This window comes from Bison bison, unplaced genomic scaffold, assembly GCF_000754665.1.
Source record: "Bison bison bison isolate TAMUID 2011002044 unplaced genomic scaffold, Bison_UMD1.0 scf7180017864270, whole genome shotgun sequence".
Taxonomy (NCBI): domain Eukaryota; kingdom Metazoa; phylum Chordata; class Mammalia; order Artiodactyla; family Bovidae; genus Bison; species Bison bison.
The window spans coordinates 6,425,626-6,444,641 of record NW_011494842.1 but is presented as its reverse complement, the minus strand read 5'-3'; the positions used below and the strand labels follow the sequence as shown (position 1 = coordinate 6,444,641).

Sequence of the window (19,016 nt, the reverse complement as noted above, 5' to 3'; positions counted from 1 at the left end):
TTTTTAGTTATTTATATTTGGCTGTGTTGAGTCTTAGTTGCATCGTGTGGGATCTTTATTGTGGCACATAGGCTCTCTAGTTGTGGTTCTTGGGCTCAGTTGCTCCTTGGCGTGTGGGATCTTAGTTTCCCTATCAGGGATCAAACTCATGTCCCTTGCATTGCAAGGTGGATTCTTAACCAGTAGACAATCACGGAAATCCCAGATATATCACTCTTAGACAGGATTTTTAAAATAAATACCTGGTTACAGGTCAGCCATCCCAGTAATTCTGGAAGCTGCATCAGCTTCATGTCTATTTTTGCGGGCAATGGGAATGCTGGCTGGGCTTCAGGCACGTATGTGTCAGCCACGGAAGGCCAGAGGCCCAGGAGCTGGAGAAACAGCTAGCAGTGGTTCTTTCTAGAGTACAAGCTTCACACTGTTACTCTCAGTTCTTCAGTTTTCTTACCTGTTTTCTGCATTAGGCATTGGTATAGTATTTGACACATACAAAGTGTGCTTCCGTCACCCTTGTTAGAAAAGAAAATAGGAAAAATATATTTATTAAATGTTGATAACCATTCTGGCTCTTTTGTACTATGTAGAAATATCAGTCAATGTGAACACTAAATATTCATGGGAAGGACTGAAGTTGAAGCTGAAGCTCCAGTACTTCAGCTACCTAATGGTGGTGGTGGTGGTGGTTGAGTTGCTAAGTTGTGTCCTACTCTTGTGACTCCATGGACTGTAGCCCGCCAGGCTCCTCTGTCCATGGGATTTTCCAGGCAAGAATACTGGAGTGGATTGCCATTTCCTTCTCCAGGGGACCTTCCAGACCTAGGAGTCGATCCCTAGTGTCCTGCATTGCAGGCAGATTCTTTACTGAGCTATGATGGAGGTCACCTGATGAGAAGAGCTAACTCATTGGAAATGACCCTGCTGCTGGGAAAGATCAAAGGCACGAGGAGAAGGGAGCAACAGGATGAGACATGGTTGGATGGCATCACCGACTTAATGGACATGAGTTTGAGCAAACTCCAGGAAATAGTGAAGTACAGAGAAGCCTGGCATGCTGCAGTCCATGGGGTCGCAAAGAATTGTACTCAATTTAGCACCTGAATAACAAGAACAGCAACAGAAATGTCAGATCACTGTGTTGTATACCTGGAACTCATATACTGTGTTTTGGGTCATTTGTACTTCTGTTTAAAAAAGGAAAGAAGGACTTCGCTGGTGGTCTAGCAGTTAAGAGTCTGCCTACCAGTGCAGGCAACATGAGTTTGATCCCTGGTCCAGGAACATTCCACGTGCCTTGGAACAGCTACTGAAGCATGCACGCCCTAGAGCCCCTGCAGCAAGAGAACCAGCCCCAACGAGAAGCCTGCGTGCTGCAGTGGAGTATTGCCCCCACTATCTGCAGCTAGAGACAGCCCTCGCGCAGCAGCGAGACCCAGTGCAGCCATAAATAAATAAATAACTTTAAAAAGAAAAGAAAAACATTAATGACAGTCGTTTCTGTGGGTTTTTTCCCTGTGTTTTCTCAAAAGTGACAGGATCAGAAACCTGCGGCTGCTTCCCTTGTGTACTAATTTCTTTTACTCTCTGCCTCCACAGGAAGGAAGCGGGAATGGTTTAAAATAGAAGATGCCATAAACGTGCTGCAGTGTCACAAACCGGTGCAGGCCTCGTATTTTGAAACGTTGAGACAAGGCTACTCAGCCAACAACGGCACCCCGCTCGTGGCCCCCACATACTCAGTATCTGCTCAGAGCTCGATGCCGGGCATCAGATGACTGAAGATTTCCTGTAAGAGAAGTGGAAATTGGAAATGAGACTGAAGTGCAGGTCTTCCCTCTCACCCTTGCTCTTTCACCTCTCCTCACAGGCCTCCTCGTTCAAATAGGGCATGATGGGCAGCAGAGAAAGGGTTTATTGATAATGTTGCTGTTTGGTGTTAAGTGATGGGGCTTTTTCTTCTCTTTTTATTGAGGGGGTGGGGGTTGGGTATGTAATTTGTAAGTACTTTTGTGCATGATCTGTCTCTCCCTTTTCACACCCCTACAACTCTCTAAAGAGGCAAACAGCCTTCCCTCTGCCTTGGATTCTGAAGTGTTCCTGTTTGTCTCATCCCAGCCCTGGCCAGATTTTTTTTTTTTATTAAAAGATATCCAATATGAGATGAAACCTTTCAAGAATTTGTCCCATGATGTGCTGTTCAGTCCAGTAGGTTGGTCACTTTCACTGCAGGGTGCATTTATCTACACATTATATACTGGACATATAATATGTAAATAAATGACTTTTAGAAGAGGCATTTGTTTTAATTTTTCAAGGTTTTAGTTTTCAAATTGGGGTGTTTCTGAAGTGGAGAGCCTCACAGTTCATTAGCTTTTTCATTTTTGATGCTAGTGGCTAGGTGAGTTTCCCTGCCCTCTCCTTTCCCCAGTTGCTGGTGTAGTTACATAGGGTCCGGGAAGGGTTTAGCTGCTTCATAGTCTCCCAGGACTCACGCCTTCTCTTCTCGAAGCTGTGTTTCCACGCCAAGAAAGAAACAGGAAGAAACCTATTTTGTTTTTTATTACCAAGCCAGGAGCAAATGGCCTCAGCTCAGATCCGGAGAAACAATGCTAGAAATTGAATTCCTCCTATGTGTTGACAATAGGGATTTGAACTGGATTCTTGGGATTACTATCAAAAAAACTGGAGCATCGAGCACTGTTTCTCTCCTGCTGGTTTGGAGTTTTTTCCATAATGCTACTTACCGCCTACAGCAGCCTCTCTCCCTGTGCGTCCATGCCTTACACTGCACGGAGCTGGACATGGTCCTTGTGCCGGAAGCATCCAGCTGTGCTTGGCAGGCGCAGCTGCACAGCCCTGTCCCGTTCTGGGTAACCATGTTACGTTCCTGAAAAGTACACAGGAGGAAAATTCAGATATTTGCTTGTCTTTGTAATGTTATAGCACTTGTAATTACACCATGGAGCATGCTCAGAAATATTAAATTTGTCTCCCACCAGGATGTGAAAGGTCCATCGTCTGCTGAGAAGTGGTACGGGAGAATGCTTAATCATTTACTAGAACGGCTACATGATGCATTGGCTCACTGCAGACTGTCTTGTTGGTTTTTGATACAGGTTGGATGCTGGCTTCATTTGCCAATTGTGTTGTTTACTAGACAAGCGCACAGAAAAGGGTCTAGAGACTGGGGGTGGGGCGGGGGGACCCTGATCAATCCCCAGCTTTGGGACAGGAGTTTATTGCTAAACTGTTAGTGGCATCTCCTTTGTCAAAACACGGCTGAGATGTGAAATTAAAATCGTAGTTCTCTTTATTTAAAAAATCTAATAAATACTCAAACTTTGAAAAACTTTTGTTCTTCCCTCCCGCTAAAAGAAATGTGTATATCTGGTAGGCCTGGTCATTTAACGTTCAACGTTTTGGGGAGCGTCAGTTGAACTTTAATTTGCTATCAGTTCTCAGTTTGCATCTTCTCTCCCAGTCTTAAAACACAGAGCCAAAAAGCAGGGCTGGCAGTTTCCTTAGTGCCACTCTACCTCTGGGAAAGGAATCCTGTCCCCACGGAAGGGTCCCAGTGGATAGAAAGCACCACGGGATTTGAGTCTAAATGCCAACTCACTGCCCACGTGTTCTACTTGAAATGAACACACTGCTACTTATCACCTGATTTGGAGCATTCTGGGGTTTTCTCCAAATAAATAAAAGGGGCTGTAAAATAAATTCAACTAAGCGCTAAATGGAATCCCCAAAACACAGTCTTCCAAATAAATTCTGCCTTTATGATACAGAAAGTGCTTTGCAGGAAAACAGTCAGTACTCCTGAAATAGGAACTGCAGTGTTAATAATAATTTGTGCATTTTTAGTGATCTGAAGTTTTCACTGGGCTGGTGTAATAATACACTACCCTGCAAAATCCAGTTTGGATTGTTGTTGGTGTCTTTGGGTCAGGAACATGAACTGTGCCAAGAAGTATTTTTCAGTCATGAATAGATCCCATTAATGCAGTTAACTGGAGAGATTGTGCTGCTGCTTCCTCAACTGACAAAAGGAGGCTTTGTCCAACACCAGAATTGTTGAAACTGGTGCTTTTGTCTGTTGCACTGGGATTCTGATGGCCGGGGCTTGGTGTCTGTCCCTCCCTGGCACCATCAACACCATAGCTGTCTCCTGATGTGTGGTAGAGCCCTGTCGTGATAGGTTACTTGGACGCATGGTCGCAGTAGCCTTCCTGTCTCCCCCAAAGAAAACAAAACAGAGAAAAGCACCAGGCTTACCTTACTTGCAGAATGTTCCAACAACACTGATTTGCCATTAATTCTGCAAGTACTTACCTTCTTCAGGCTTGGCAGAAACAGATTCCTTCCTGTGTTCAGGGCAGACATAAAGTCTCTTTCTTAAAGTGAACGGACATGTCTTAGAATCTGACTATTACTGGAGTGTCCATTGGAGTCCACCATACTCAGGATGGAGAAAGATAGCAATAGAATTTTTAAAATTTAAATTTGTTCATAATTTGAAGCCCTTGGGGAAACATCAGTGAGATCATGACATTTTTTTTTTTTTTTTGAAAAGGACTCTGTGTGTGTGTGTGTGTGTGTGTGTGTGTGTGTGTGTAAGAGAGAAAGAGAAGGACTACTAGAGGTCAGCCACTTTGGGTTTTTTGTAGCCTCTAGGATAGTGCAGCCCATGAAACAGAAGTCTTGATTTTTCTCACAGCAAACATCACAGGATGGAAAAGTTGCAGGATTGACTGTGGTTTTTACAAATGTCTGCTGCCCTATCTGCCCTGTGTGAAGAGGGCTCCCGCACTGCTGGGTCTGAGCTGAGGCCATCTGGAGGGGTGAGAGGTGGGGAAGTGTTACCTGCTGGTAGGCGCAGCAAGGCCTGGGAGGTGGCTTGGCCACAGGGCTTCCCCCCACAGGATTGTGTTGTGAGAGCTACGCAAAGGGAGGCCCGAGTCCTTGCTGCCGGCAGCCTCCGTGAGTAGAGAGGGTCACTGCCCTCTGAGAGTGTTTGCAGTTTTTTGTACTCTTGTTGCTACATAGTCAGGTTGCTTCATGGCAGAGAAATAGTTCTGTTTTGATGTTGGGAGTCAGCCCATGTAAAGTCTCTCACACTCGCTTAGAAGAAGTCACCTTGAATTCTAGAAGGAAAAGTTCCCCACAAAACCACGCTTCCTCTTCCCCTTTCTCTCCTCCACGTACAGTGCTCGTTGGGGGCTGCTTCTGAACGTCCTCAGCCAGACGGGTCTTCTGCTGACCTGGGTGTGTTCGTCATTCCCATCCAGTGCTGTATTCACACCTCTGTTCATCTCCCCACCTGATCTTTTTTCTTAAACAGCTTAGCCTGAGCCATATTTTTTTGTTTGTTTAGTTTAGTTTACAAAAAAGGCTTTAATAACCACAATGTGATTTTTGCCACAACTGTATGATTTTTTAATATTTCCGAAGTGTTCTCTCAGCCCATCCTAGTTAACAGTCAATGAAGAACTAAAATAACCTGGAGAAATCTCCACATGGAGGTAAATTTTTGCTTCGAGAGAAGCAAGAGTTAGATAGTGTAGCTTCATCTTGACCCCAAGTACAGGCACATCAATATCTTTTCAAAGAAATAGACATGCAGGACGGTCAGCTCAAGCAGTTCTAGGGAGAGGAGATTGTTGGGGATTCAGTGATGCAGGTGGCTCCTCGGGTTCTTGTTCTTGAAGACTTTAAAAGAGGTCAGTCCTGAGGCTGTGCGTGCGTACTGCCCAGTTCGGGTGGGAGTTGTTCCTTCCGAGCCCTGATGGGTTGGAGCCTGTTTCCACAAGGCTGTGCAGCCTTTGACCTTAGTGGTCCCAGCCTTGCCCCATCAGGGCACCCCCTTCACCTGGAGTAGGTGGGAAAGTACCCCAGAGTCAGTCTCTGTGCTCTGGGGTGAGCTTGTCACAGAGTCCACGCCATCCCTAAGAGCTGTGTTTTCCATGTCAGCTTAGATGTCACCTAAAGCAGTGAGACATTCTAGATTTTCAAGTAAATTGTAAACTGCCAAATACTGCAATCTTTAGACTATACTACATCCTGTGAGGTCATCACAAGTCCTGGGAACCTGGAGATTTTAGGCGGACTCTCCTTGGGAAGCCAGGAGCCTTCCACTTCTGCCTCTGAAAGGGCAGCTTCGCACTCTGACAGTGTTTTTCCATTAGCTTGATAACCTTTCAGGATGGAGAATGCCTAGTCAGGCCATCTGAAAAAAATGATACGTCTCACCTTCAGATTAATCCAATTGTTGTCCTCCTAATCCCCTTAAACATTAATAAATACAGAAAGAATACCATTTGGTGTTGATTCTAACGGACTACTTGAGCTGAGGCCAACAGTCACATGATTGATCTCATGTGTCTCTGCAGCATGAAGCTTTCGGAGTGAAAAGGCATGTTCCTCCCCTGAAGCTTTGTTTATCGTGATGATTTGTGAGCCTGAGCTTGTCTTTGAGAATGGGACTGTCCACCTGGCAAGGGGAGTGCCCGGAAAAGCCGCCTTGACTCGGAACTGAGCGCCCCAGGAGGGCCTCTGCAGGAGAGGGAAGTGCTTCTGGCTGAAAAAGCAAGGGTAATATCTAGGAGGTAGCGAGTCACTGTTTCTGTTCCTCTGATCAGTTGTTTAGTTAAATAGGTTTCCTTCGGTTTACATTCCCAGTTCTTAACCCCAAACAGGGGCCACTAGAACAGCAAAAAAGGCATTTAAAGCCCTGGAGATAGGCTCTAAAAGAGACAAAGGCAGCGGTCTTGTCATTTTCCAGGTTCATCTCCATTTCAACGTGCTACCCATCCTCCCGCCCCTACTGCCGCCAGGCCAGAGGTGAAGATTCTATTAATCCTTGAGTTGGGGAACATAAATTCTGGTCTGGAACACTTACCTGCTAAATGGCTCACCATCTGTGAACTGTGTTATCTGTGGGATGAACCTTTCAAGGAACTTTCCAACAATACAGTAACATCACTCGTGCGGGCTTGAGGTCCCAGGCAGGCGTTAAGATCAAAACCTTAAGGCTTTGCAACTCCTCGGGAAAAAAGCAAGATGCCCCAGTCCCGATGCTGGGCCTCAAGACCGGACTCCCCCGTCTGTAGAGTGGGTAAGTGGCTCACCTTTAGGAAGTCATTTCTCCAGTGAGGTGGACTGTAGATTCCTGCAGGAAGTGATATCGATATGAGCCCAGCCATCTGAACACCCTGTGCTAATTAGAACAGCAATAGATCCACGTAGCCTCCTACACCCCATTTCTGTCCCATTGGGTAGAAAACAGCATTTCAGGGTTAAGGCTTGGTCTTGCATAACAGATATGACTTACGCCAGGGAAGGTACAGGCTGACTTTGGAGACGCACAGAACCAGCACAGGTAGGCCTGCTTCACCCAGGGTCACCACAGGGGCCTGGCTGACGTTAGGGTCTTGGGGAGTTTCCAGAGCTCTGAGGGGAGGTAAGGACTTTGAGGGCCCTCTCAGGCCAGCACGCAGCTTGGTTACGGGAGGGAGTGGATACAGAAGGGAGCGGCAGGTGTCTGAGCCACGTGCATAGACCCAGACTTGCCCTTCGGCCTCCTCCCACATGACTGAGAGCATTTTTTGCTCAGAACCCAAAGGGACTTTCTCCAAAATCCTCCGTTAGCCAGATCCTCTGCTGCTGTGTTAGCCTCTGAGAACCTGCCCCTGTCACTCGCCTGTGCACGGGCACAGGCGTGCTGCCCAGGGCACAGGTGCGCAAGGTCATTCAGGGCCCAGCAGCCACATGGTGCTGCGTTTCGTTTCGTAGTTAGAAAACCAGCGGGTCCACTCTTGTAAAAGAGACAGTGTGGGGTGCGGCTGTATACATGTCAGGTCTGCTTTTATTGTTTCATAGTCTGAAAGCATTCAGACTGGTTTATAATTGAACAAAAAGTTGGTGGTTAGAATAAGTAAAATGTCAGTGCATCTGTCTTAAGAAAGATAACTACCAGATTGCCATGTGTTTAAGGAGGCAGTAGCGTTTAAGGGTGTTGTCACAGAAAAGCAGGCATCTCTGGCTGCCCGTTACAGTAGCTTCTTTATACTTGCTTCTGTATAAAGAGCCCAGTTTTTAGTTCAGGGACCTTTCTCACATCCTGCCCATTGGCCCTGGCAGGGGATGGGCTCTGAGGAAGCAGTGAGGCCCCAGCCCTGTTCTCTGAGCTGCAGAGTATGGTCTCAGGCAGCATAAGGCTTATTTGAGGGTTTTCCTAACCACGCTCACCTCCACTCCACTCTTGCTCCCCTTCTGTTGCAAGTGTTTTCATTGCGGCCTAGGTCCAGATCCAGGTCCAGGTGCTGTCTCCCTTTGGCCAAGTTCAACAAGTATTTCCAAGGAACCCTTTGGATGGAGGCAAAGTAGCCAAGATGTGTTGAGTTTAACTTTTTCTGAAGGACAAAGTATTTGTCCCTCCCCAGTCATGCTTATATATGTTTTGTCTGAAGCTTAAATGGCCAAGGCTCCAGGGCTGAGACAGAGAGCCAGGGACCCACACACCCAAACCAGACTGTTCTGACCCCACCAGAAGTCTGCTTTTGTCTCCTTCCATCAGGACCACACAGAAAAGCAGACAGCTTAGCCTTCCCGGTGATCTGGTTCCTCGGTGGCCATTCTGCAGGTGAGAATGGGTCACCTGTTGAGGAGTGTGCTGAGTGTTTGTAGAAGGGGTAGAGAGCGGAAGGACCAATGAGCTGAGCCCTCACGTCCTGGGGAAAGGTGGCAGAATAATCTCGAACGAGCTCAACAGAACCGGGGAATCCAAGGAAAGGCGCCTGTTTGGGAGGAGAGGTTGGTTATGGTCCCTTAACCTCCAGGAACCTGGCGCTGTGTTGTGGAACCGGGCTTTAGGAATATTGCCCTTACCACAATCCCAGTGTGCTCTGGGACCTCGGCGCTCCCAACCCACGGGGGATGGTCTTGTTTTCCATTTATTTTCATTCCCAAAACAACCTTGCTTGGTGTTGTATGGAAAATCACGTTTTCCTCTCTACCCGTTCAGAGCTACCAGGCCAGACATGGCCTGCTCCCAGTCTCTCCACAGTGTTCGCTAGGAAGGCCTTCTCAGTGCTCTTCGGGGCCAAGGGGAGGGGGACAGTCCAGAGAAGGCGGAAGGAAACTGAGTTTGCCTGCTTCCCTTTCTCTCAGAGGCCGTCCTTCGGCTTCCTTCACACCTATTTCCTGTGGGTGCAGGCAGTTGTGGAGGAGGGCTGAAAAAAAAGTCCAGGTTTGGGTACGAGACAGGTACTCCGAGATTCGAGTCCCACTTCCCCCCTGTAATAACCGGCCAGCCGCGTGTAGCTGCCCCCTTACTAAAGTATCCCCCGTGTAATGCTGGCAGCAGAGGACAGCAAAGCCCTCACCCATAGTCTAGATGGAACCCTGGTATTATCCCTAAAATCCCACCCCCCATCCCACTCCTTGTGTAAAAACAAATGCTTTAACCCGTGAGTGTGCTGTTCCTTCCTATGTGTTAATCAGTTTTCTTTCCACTTGAACTGTGTGGGAGGGAAGGGCATTGGAACTGTAGGTTGTAATATTGTGCCAATCAATAAAAACCAGTATTTCTCACACATCCCTGCTTAATGTCTGGTCTCTTCTTTCTAGAAGTTTTCCTCAAGTCCTTCTCATCAGTCTCATTTTGATCCCCCCTCCCTCCTCTGCTGGATTCTTGAGAGTTGCCCCAGAGATCAGAGGTAGCCCCATGGATGATTTGCTCTTGAGGAAATTCAAGTGAGGAATGAAGTGAAGCCTGAGCAGGCAGAGGGAGTCAGTGCCAGGGAGTCCCCGGCAGATGCTTTGAGGGGCGTGAGGAAACAGAGATGAGCCACACCCAGAGGTGCTCTCCTATGTGGAAGCAGGAGTTGGGTGTGGTGGAGTCAGGGAGGGCTGAAACAGCGTTTTGAAGATGCACACTGGTCGAACTTGCAGAGAACAGACAGGGTGTCGCCAGGGAGAGAGCAACATGAAGTAAGCTTTGTCCCCCAGGCCAAAGACAGATGATGGGCATTAGGGGGCTGTAATGAAAGATAAAGCATGACAAGACCAAATTAGGGAAAACCCCCAAAAGCCAGGTCAAGGAGTTTGGCTGCAGACATGTGAAGTGATCTTGAGCAGGGCAGTCATGTAGAACCAGTCATGTTTGAGGAGGCAGCAGGAGAGGTTGGAAAGGAGCTGCCCAGAAGCTTGTTATGATGCCAGGCCATGCAGACGCAGAGGGTGGGCCTGGAAATGGAGAAAGGGCTGGAGACGCAAGAATAAGCAGTGTGTCACCATCAGATAAACACGTTTAGCTACTGAGGGGAGCTGGCCTCTCTGAAACTCTGGTAGCATCACCACTGGCCAAGGTTTGTAAGCCAAGAAACCTGATGTCTGTGTCCCCAGAGAGTCACTACCAGGACAAGACTCCCATGAATCTAACTTGTAAGAGACTGAGGTGTAGGTGCCTGGATGCCAGCTGGCTCGTTTATATGATGATAAATGTCAAACCAAGTTACCTGAGTGCACCAGCTATCTGTGTGGGTAGCCAGTAATTTGGTTGCTGAACAGTTGTAGTCTGATGACTTCATTCAACCACAGGGCAGATTTCCTAACAACTGATCAGGGTACCCTTTCCTCCTCAAATTCTGATTCTGCAGGCCTTTTTTATCCCATGATGATCACCCTACCTTCCCCTATCAAAGGAGCCTTTGTTTTGCCAGATTTCGTGTGTGCAATGAGGGTATGAACTATGAACACTGATGCAAGCGATATATGCAGGAAACCACCAAATGGCCACCTCTACTTGGGATCTGGGGAAACTCTCCACTTGCCCACGTCAGATTTTTTTCTTTCTATTTTATTTGGCTGCAGCAGGTCTTAGTTTTGACATAATGGAATCTGTTGTGGCACGTGCGCTTGTGCACTGCCCTGCAGTATGTGGGATCTTAGTTCCCTGACCAGGAATCAAACCTGGGTACCCTGGAGGTGGATTCTTAACTAGGGGTCACCAGGGAAGTCCCATGATGGGCCATTCTAAAGGTGACCTGTCCCCATCGCACCCACTGCTTGTTGACTGTTCATTTTCAGGGTAAATAACAAACTTTGGGATTATTTTACTCCAGCCCAGTCTCCTAATAGCCTGCAGGACTTGCAGCAAGAGGGCAAGTGAGAGAGAAATCTCAGGAGGCCCCCAAACCTTGAGCATGAGTGATAAGAGGAAATCAGCCCAAAGATCACAAACGCAGCTCTGACATCGCTGGAACCAGCACTGGGGACGGCACTGCCACACTTCCTACGTGCTTTGTTATTGTGAGGTAGCAGCTTTGACCATCCAAGCTAGATTGAGTTGGCAGAATTACTGCCCAAACCCCAGTCAGCCTAGCTCCCATTCTTTTTGGAGACCTGGTAATTGTGCCCAAGAAACTCTGTTGCTATAAACTGTGGAATTGTTTGCTTTCTGGTTTCAGACACATTTGAGATGTGAAAAGTTTATTTTATCTCCTTGGTCTTGTGACACCCAGCTAAGGAGGTACCTCAGCATCTGCGGATGCAGCCACAAGGCTCTGTGTTCTGTGGCCTGAATACCAGCAATGTGCTCAACCCAGGACACGCAGTCCTCACAGAGACAGCGGCTGGGGTGACAGATGGTATGAAGTGGAAGAGATGACAGCCTAGGGAGGTAAGCATTTGGAGGTAGGGTAAGAGAGGCTGATGGAGAGAGCTTGGACAGGAGGACCATGGAAGCATGGGATGAGTGAGAGATTCAGAAAAGAGACGAGAGGGAAGGCTGTTAGCTATGATAGAAAGTGTGAGCGTTGGAATTAGACCGGGGGGAGACCTCGGTTCAGCTGTTGACAAGCTCTGTGATCTTGGATAAGTTACCGTTCCCATTTTTTCCTGTTCATTGGGGGAGAAGTCTACTTTGTGGGGCCGTCATAAGCATTAAATAAGTGAGGACTTCTCTGGTGGCCCAGTGGCTATGACTCTCTGCTCCCAATGCAGGTGCATGGGTTTAATCCCTGGTCAGGGAACTAAGATCCCATATGCCACAACTGAGACCAGGTACAGCCAAATAAATTCATTAAATTAAAAGAATTAAGAAATAAGGAATGTATGTGACACCAGAGTTGATATGTGATCGTTAGATAGTGGCTGAGAGTGAACACCTGTTTGGGAAATGCCAAGGGCTGTGCTGAGTTCACTAAATAAGTCACAGTGCAAAGTGACAAATGCAATAGAAGGCAGAGAGAGTGACTAACTCCATCCCAGAAGAGCCACAATCTGAGAGGATTCATGAGGGGTGAAGGAATTCTCACCAAGAGGACAGCGTGTGCAAGGACACGGCGCTAGGGTAACGGCGAGTTTTCTGGGGCTGGAACGTGAGAGCAGTTTCGGGGGGAGGCGCCATGGGAAAGGTCAGCTGGGGTCAGGTGGCTTGGCCGGCGGTTTGAACTTTTCCTCCGCATGACTGGGAAGCCAACAAAGGTTTTAAAACGGCAGTGACTGCGTGGGGTTGGGCATTCGGGGAAGATGACGCTGCTATCTACGGACACTCCTGGGTTGCGTTCCAGGCCTTCGTGCCAGGGGATGTGTTCACTGCGTTACGTTTCGTCGTTGCTGTCCTTGCACATAGGAGCTTTGATCATCATCTGTGTGTGGGAAAGGAAATGGAGGCCTAGGGACAATTTGGGTTTTTTAACTTTTTATTTTGTGTTGGGGTATAGCCGATTAACCGTGATAGTTTCGGGTGAACAGCAGAGTAACTCAGCCATGCATACACATGTATCCATTCTCCCCCAAACTCCCCTCCCATTCAGGCTGCCACAAAGCACTGGGTAGAGTTGCACCTGCTCTACAGTAGATCCTTGTTGGTTACTTATTTTAAATATAGCAGTGTGTACCTGTCCATTCCCAACTCCCTGACTATCCCCTCGCCCCACCCTTCCCCCTGGCGACTGTAAGTTCATTCTCCAAGTCTGTCAGTCAGTTTATGCTTTGTGAGTAAGTTCGTTTGAATCATTTCTTTTTAGATTCCACATATAAAGGATATCATTCGATATTTCTCCTTCTCTGACTTACTTCACTCAGTCTGACAGTCTCTGGGTGCATCCATGTTGCTACAAATGGCATTATTTCATTCTTTATAATGACTGAGTAATATCCATTGTATATATGTATCCATTCCTCTGCCGATGGACACAGGTTGCTTCCATGTCTTGTCTGTCGTAAACAGCGCTGTGACGAACATCAGGGTGCATGTATCCTTCCGGATCATGTTCTTCTCCAGATATATGCCCAGGAGTGGAATTGCAGGGTCATATATGGTAGCTCTGTTTTTTTTTTTTTTTAGGCAAACTGCTTTTTAAAAGAACTGGACAAATTAATTCTAAAAATCACAATGTAAAAGTGCCAAGCATGTCTAAGATAGTTTTGAAAAACTACAAGGAAAAACAGAACTGTAGGGAAGCCTTGTGTGCTATCAGTATCAAGACTTAATATAAAGATACAGTAACTGAAACAACATGATAAATGGGAAGAACCGGGCAGAGAAGTGAATTAGGAAACTAAATAGAAACAGACCCATATGTGTGTGTGGGAATATAGTGAGAGCCAGAGAAAGCATGCACCTGAGTAGGAAAAGGGGTGGTCCTTCAGTAAATGGTGTTGGAATAATTGGCTAACCAAGTGGGAAAAAAACATATTTAGATCCCTACCTCACACCATCCAATGGAATTAAACTCACAAATGTGTCGGTCAGTTCAGTCGCTCAGTTGTATCTGACTCTTTGCGACCCCATGGACTGCCGCACTCCAGGCCTCCCTGTCCATCACCAACTCCAAGAGCTTGCTCAAACTCATGTCCATTGAGTCGGTGATGCCATCCAACCATCTCATCCTCCGTCGTCCCCTTCTCCTCCTGCCTTCAGTCTTTCCCAGCATCAGGGTTTTTTCCAGTGAATCAGTTCTTCGCATCCGGTGGCCAAAGTATTGGAGTTTCAGCATCAGTCCTTCCAATGAGTATTTAGGACTGATTTCCTTTAGGGTTGATAGGTTTGATTTCCTTGCAATCCAAGGGACTCTCAAGAGTCTTTTGTAACACTGCAGTTCAAAAGCATCAATTCTTTGGTGCCCAGCTTTCTTTATGGTCCAACTCTCACATCCATACATGACTACTCGAAAAAGCATAGTTTTGACTCGATGGACCTTTGTTGGCAAAGTAATGTCTCTGCTTTTTAATATGCTGTCTAGGTTTGTCATAGCTTTTCTTCCAAGGAGCAACCATCTCTTAATTTTATGGCTTTACACAAATGGGTAAAATGAGTCAAAGTTTTTAGGAGAAAATACAGAAGCCAACTAATATATACAGGGTCACACAAGTAATAAATGGAATAACTGTAGTCAAACCCAAGGGGTCTGATTCCAGAATCTGCCTTCTCACCCACTCAGTAGTACTTTCTCCTGGTCACTTTAGTGTGTAAGTTGGATTGGAGCTAGGAGAAACTGAAGTCAGGAAGTGGTGAATGAATTTGCATCTGAGGACTTCCTTGTGGAATCACCGTCACTCAGCCAACAGGTCGGGCACTGACAATACTCCGATACACGGCCAAGTGTCTGTGTGACAGAGACCATCAGGAACTCAATGAACATGTATTGAGAGCAAGTGTATGGGTAGTCATAACACTTGGGTAGGTGAGAAAAGGATAAAAGTAGGCAACAGTGGTGAATCATTGTGCGGTGGGGTGGAAGGATGTTAGGGAATCATCCAGTCTAATCCTCTCACTTTACAGGTTGGGAAGGGACTTTCCACCAGTATTGGAGTCTGAAACCCTAAGCAGAGAATACACATCTCTGGCCATGCTGTAAAGAACTAGCTGTTCCAACTCTGTGGACATGAAAATATCTTTTTTTTTTTAATATGGTTATCCCACTCCGGACACCAAACACTGTCCAGCCGGTGCCTAGTCTAATCCCCTGTCCATCACTTCCTCACTCATTCATTCACCATTATTTATTTAGTCTTTCTTGTGCCCATCTTCTCCCACTGCAGCCCCCCTACAGAATCCCAATCCTGAATTCACCCCTCTGATGGAAGAGCTGAGTCTGTCCAAAGAAAACCATGTCCTGTGGGGTCACTATGGGTTCATGCGTCCCCTCTAGAAAGCCTGCAGTGCCACCTGTCAATGGCTAGTGACTGTCACATTGACAAGTGCAAAGGCCACTTATTTTCTCCCTAACTTCACTTCCTGCTCCTCTCCCTGCTCCCCCCACCCCCCACAGTGTCCTGGCTACACTTCTGGTTCTCCTCCCAGCCACAGCTTTCAAAGTAAAGTTCTAATACCCTGGAGTGTAAGTCACTCAGTCGTGTCTAACTCTCTGCAACCCCATGGACTGTAGCCCGGCAGACTCTTCTGTCCATGGAATTCTCCAGACAAGAATACTGGAGTGGGTTGCCTTCCCTTGGGGATCTTCCCAACCCAGGGATTGAACCAGGTCTCCCGAGTTACAGGCCGACTCTACCAACTGTGCTACCAGGGAAGCCAGTACCTTAGAGTACCCAATGTCTTGTGATTTGCCTCCTGCCCACCTCTGCAGACTCACTTCTGCCACCTGCCCTTTTTCTCCCCTAGCCTCATAGAACTTTCTGCAGTTCTCCAAATGCAGCATTTACCATGCACTGTTTCAGAATTCACACGTGTTGTGTGCTGCCCCCAGTTCCTTCTACTCCCCTGACCTCTCAGCCCAGTATCCCGTGAACTTTCCCAGACTGAGAGCAGGAGCTCATGGAGGACTGACTGGTCACTTCCAGCAGGGCTGTCTGAGACAGGCAAGGAAGGCCAAGATAAGTTGAAACTGGAGAAAGGCCATTGTGGATGTTTGCAGTTTGGGGGTGGAGTCAAGGGGAATTTGTTTTACTTGGAGGGTACTTGATCTGAGAAAATTCAGTGGACCAATTATAACAACTAATATTATTTGATGAGTGCTTTCCACTGTACCAAGTACTCTCCCATCAGTTCAGACAATCCCTTGATCGCTTACTGCTTGTACAGGGCCAAGGACCAGGGCCCTGACCTTCACATCTACCCTGAGAGGCAGGTACTTTGATCCCTGACTCACTGTGGATGGAGCTGAAGCCTGGAGGCTAGAGGACAAGGGAAAGTAGGTCAGGTGTAGGTCAGACTTAGAAGGTGCAGGAAAGCTAGAGGGAGGCAAGTACCTTGAAGTCAGGTTTCTGGTGCTGTCCAAGGGTGACCAGTAGGAACCCTGAAGTGGAGGGAGTCCCAAACCTCCCCTGCTCAGGCTGCCAGTAATCTCACAATGTCTGGGGTGGGGTCTATGTGGTCTCTCTCTGCCTTCACCCCGTGGATCGTGGGGTGAGGGCTGCTCCACTGGGCAGTGTCTCAGAAGCTTGTCTTCCACTCCTGAAGCAGCCCCCTCCTGCTCCACCCTCCCAAAAGAGGCCCATGGGTCTCTGGAAGCAGTGGAAGAACAGCTGAAGCAAAGGTATGGAGGTAGGAAAACAGAGGAGATACATGCAGAACACCGGGTAACTACACAGAAATAAGTGAGCCAGTGTAAGGAAGAGCCAGGGGACTTCCCTGGTGGTTCAGTGGCTATGACTCCACGCCCCTGATGTAGGGGCCTGGTTTCAATCCCTGGTCAAGGAACTAGGTTCCACATGCTGCAACTTAGAGTTCTCATGCTGCAACTGAAGATACTGCATGCTGCAAAGAAGACCCAGCACAGCCAGATAAATAATTTTTTAAAAGTAACCAGTCAGAGTGTGTTTGTAGTCCTTTACATTTGTGGAGCAGCTTATTATTTACCTAGTGTTTAATCTGCACCCGCCCCCTTTTTTTTTTGGATCTTCCCATGCATGGCTTGTGGGATCTTATTTTCCCCAACCAGAGATTGAACCTGGGCCCTCGGCAATTAAAGTGCAGAGACCTAACCACTGGACTGCCAGGGCATTCCCCCATAAATGTCATTTCTTTCAGTCAACAATAAGCTTATTTATGAGGTGGGTATTATTAGTTACATTTTGGAGTCAGGGACTCTGAGATTCCAAGGTGTTGATTCCAAGGTTAGTTGAAGCCACAAGAGTGGCTACAAGTGGGGTCAGGGCAGTTGGGGCCAGCCTGGCAAGGTTAAGCCTGGGCAGCATGATGGTGGCCAACAAAATTCTGCTACAGTCTTGGTTCCTTTTTCTTTGTATGTCTCCCCCTTCCCAATCCCTGGGCCAATCAACTCACCTCTCATTAACTCATTTATAAAATAAACAGGCACTGACCCATACTTATTGAGGCATTCTTTTATTTTTTATTTATCTGGCCATGCCAGGTCTTAGTTGCAGCATGTGGGATCTAGTTCCCCTACGAGGGATGGAACCTGGGCCCCCTGCATTGGGAGCACAGAGTCTTAGCCGTTGGACCACCAGAGAAGCCCCTGTTGAGGCATTTTTTACTTTTCATATTTTTAAAACTATATTGAGCTATAATTAAAATGAGCTGCATCTAAAGTGTATAATTTAAGATGTCTTGACATATGTGTTCAAATGAAACTGTGATAACCAAGGTAATAGATCTATCCCTCACTCCCCAAGATTTCCTTGTGCCTCTTTGTGATCCCTCTCACCCAACTCTCACACTTTCTAATCTGCTTTCTGTCACTATAGTTTGTGTTTGCTAGAGTTTCATATAGAATTATGCGTCAGAATCTGTATATATTGCAAGCTATGAATTCAAGTTGGTAATTTTTGCATACAGATATCCAGTGGTTCCAGCACCATTTGCTGAAAAGGCTATCCTATTTGTAGATTTCTGTGTTTTTGTTTTTTTTGCTTTGGCCATGCAATGTGTAACGCGGAAACTTGGTTCCCCGACCAGGGATCAAACTTGTGCCCGCTGCGCTGGGCGTGCCAAGCCCTAACTACAGGATGCCTAGGGAAGTCCCCGTGTTTTTGCTTTTTCGGCTGCGCTGGGTCTTCGTTGCTTTGCATGGGCTTTCTCTAGTTGAGGTGAGTGGGGACTGATTGTGGAGCGTGGGCTCTGGGCACGTGGGCTCAGTAGTTGCAGTCGTGGGCTCTAATGCCTGGTAGTTGTGGTGCACAGGCTTAGCTGCTCTGCAGTGTGGGATCTTCTTGGGCCAGGGGTCGAACCGGTGTCCCCTGCATTGCAAGGTGGATTCTTAACCACTGAACCACCAGAGAAACCCTTGCTGCTGCTGCTAAGTCACGTCAGTTGTGTCCGATCCTGTGCAACCCCATAGAGGGCAGCCCACCAGGCTCCCCCATCCCTGGGATTCTCCAGGCAAGAACACTGGAATGGGTTGCCATTTCCTTCTCCAATGCATGAAAGTGAAAAGTGAAAGTGAAGTCACTCAGTCGTGTCTGACTCTTAGCGACCCCACCAGGCTCCTCCGTCCATGGGATTTTCTAGGCAAGAGTACTGGAGTAGGTTGCCATTGCCTTCTCCAAGAGAAGCCCCTTCATGTGTTTTTATCATGAAAGGATTTTTTTTTTTTTTTGGTCACATGCTTTTTTGCATCTATTGAATTGATTATGTGGTTTTTTCCTTTGTCCTATTAATGTGCTATATGACACTGATTTTCCTATAGTTGAAACCCCCCTTGCCTTCCTAGGATAAATCCCATTTAGTCATTGTGTGTAATCTTTTTTAATGTGCCATTGGATTTGGTCTGCTAGTATTTTATTGAAGATTTTTGTACCTATGTTCATTAGGAATATTGGTCTATAGTTTTCTTATGGAATCTTTCTCTGGCTTTGGTATCAGGATAATGTTGTCCTCACAGAAAGTGTTCTCCTACTCTAGTTTCTGGAAGAGTTGGAATAAAATTGATGTTATTCCTTCTTCAAATATTTGGTAGAACTGGCAAATGAAGACATATAGTCCTGATTTTTCTGTCACGATGTTTTTGATTACTGATCCAATCTTCTTACTTATTATAGGTCTGTTGAGAATTTGTTCTTGAATCAGTTTTAATAATTTAGGAATTTGT

The 19,016-nt window shown here is 46.9% G+C and overlaps 1 protein-coding gene across 1 annotated transcript in view; it reads left to right on the top strand.

Annotated features, from left to right (window-relative positions):
* The window catches only part of NUDT3 (nudix (nucleoside diphosphate linked moiety X)-type motif 3), a 117,905-nt gene extending 108,312 nt beyond the window's left edge, over positions 1 to 9,593 (top strand). The window contains exon 5 of the mRNA XM_010848720.1: positions 1,597 to 9,593. Within this exon, the coding sequence (XP_010847022.1) occupies positions 1,597 to 1,775 (179 nt within the window). The 3' untranslated portion in view covers positions 1,776 to 9,593. The remainder of the gene's footprint in view (positions 1 to 1,596) is intronic.
* Positions 9,594 to 19,016: the final 9,423 nt, after the last annotated feature.